This window comes from Rhincodon typus, chromosome 15 (genome assembly GCF_021869965.1).
Source record: "Rhincodon typus isolate 14 chromosome 15, sRhiTyp1.1, whole genome shotgun sequence".
Classification (NCBI taxonomy): domain Eukaryota; kingdom Metazoa; phylum Chordata; class Chondrichthyes; order Orectolobiformes; family Rhincodontidae; genus Rhincodon; species Rhincodon typus.
Genome location: NC_063346.1, coordinates 20,844,996 through 20,846,533, shown reverse-complemented (window position 1 = coordinate 20,846,533; position 1,538 = coordinate 20,844,996). Strand labels below are relative to the sequence as shown.

At 43.8% G+C, this 1,538-nt stretch overlaps 1 protein-coding gene across 3 annotated transcripts in view; it reads right to left on the bottom strand.

The window, feature by feature from the left end:
• The window catches only part of cdk10 (cyclin-dependent kinase 10), a 17,936-nt gene extending 17,683 nt beyond the window's left edge, over positions 1 to 253 (bottom strand). Inside the window, exon 1 of one of the 3 annotated variants that reach the window (XM_020516313.2) lies at positions 36 to 253. In XM_020516313.2, coding sequence (XP_020371902.1) covers positions 36 to 122 — 87 coding nt within the window. In that variant the 5' untranslated portion in view covers positions 123 to 253. Of the gene's footprint in view, positions 1 to 19 lie in introns of all 3 variants that reach the window. The other 2 variants (XM_048606013.1, XM_048606014.1) reach the window with 2 other exon arrangements.
• Between the last annotated feature and the right edge of the window lie 1,285 nt (positions 254 to 1,538).

The window sequence follows — 1,538 nt, the reverse complement described above, 5'->3', positions numbered from 1 at the left end:
GGTGGGGCTGCTCATTCACCGTTCACCGGCGCTACCTTGTCCTCCGTCGGCACCGTGAAGCTCCCCTCATATTTCAGCGACTTCAAGCGGATTTGATCCGGTTCCTCATTCACATCCGCCATGATCCGGAGCAGCTTCTCTCCCAGCGAGCCGGTGGCCGAGTATCCACTCCCCCGCCGTTAACCCGCGGCTTGATGGCCGACCATAACCGCCCGGAGTGAAGTTGCAGCAAACTGCGCCCCCTTCTGTATATCCAGAGAGAGGCCAACACTCACCCTCAGAGCTGTAGCTCAATGCTGCTCAGAATTTATTCTGTGTTGATCTTTGGGGTTGTCACTATTAAAAATACACCTATGGTGCCGAATATGTTATATGTTTTCACTTAGCTATTCCGATTCTTTAATTCTCTTTTCCCATCATTTACTGCAGAATTTCATTCTTTTTCCTCAACGCAGACTAGATGAAAAGTTTGCCTTGTGGATCCAGCATTGCAGTCAAGGTTGTTGTAAACATGAAGTATTGCACCTGCCCCCACCCTTCACTTTCCATGCTCTATCAACGTCAAACTATACCCAAATTGAGATGAGGATCATTGTGTGTGTCTGCATCGAGGTCTGCAAAGACTGGGTCATCAGTGTGCAAGCACTTAATTCACTGAGCTTCTATCTGCCCCCATTATGTAAAGAATAGGTTTGATCATGTTGACACAGAACATTTCATTTAGTTAGATCATGCTCTGTTATTGTGGTACTAATCTTGGAATAGTTTGAGTGCTGTACCATGCTTAAGAGAAGTTTCCAGAGTCTAAGATCTTTATAACTGTGATTTTTATTCAGCATGACTATTACTCTATAATTATTTGTACTCTTGGACCTCAAACCATGGCCAACAACAGTACTTCTCTTCAGACTCCCTCCATCATGTGATCTTCTCCATAATTACTGTTATAACTTACTGTTTACATATTTGAGTATTAACCCTTTAGTTTACACATGCCACACACATGTCCCTCCTAGAAAGATTTGTGCAGAAAATCTGAACACAAGACCATCAGGTAAAAATATCATGTAATGTCTTTGAAGCCCTTAGAAGGATATGGTGGATCCTTCACATGCTTCCCTGAGTGAACTGTAGGTCATTAGCAGAACATCTCACCAACAGAACTTTCAAACAAGCATCAAGACATTGCTTACATGACGACATGAAGGGTTCTCCCAGTCAAATCCTTCACGCACACTAACTACAGCAAATGATAGGAGCAGAGCAATTGAGCTTTCTTATGTCATGTCTACAGTTCTTAACTAAAATATCTGAACATCTAAGAAGTCTGAGCAAGGGGTCCAGATTGAAACAGAACACCAGAAACTGGATAAAAGGGTTTGCTGTGCAGAGGGAAGACTACTGGCCAAATCAGTGGGCAAAGTGAAGAAGGTGATCGTGGAACATGTTAGCACTCTAGTGAGGGAGTAAAGGGATGAGGCCTCTTCTAAGGCTATGTTGCTCAGGTCAGAGAGGGGAAGGTTGGAAGGTAATTCACT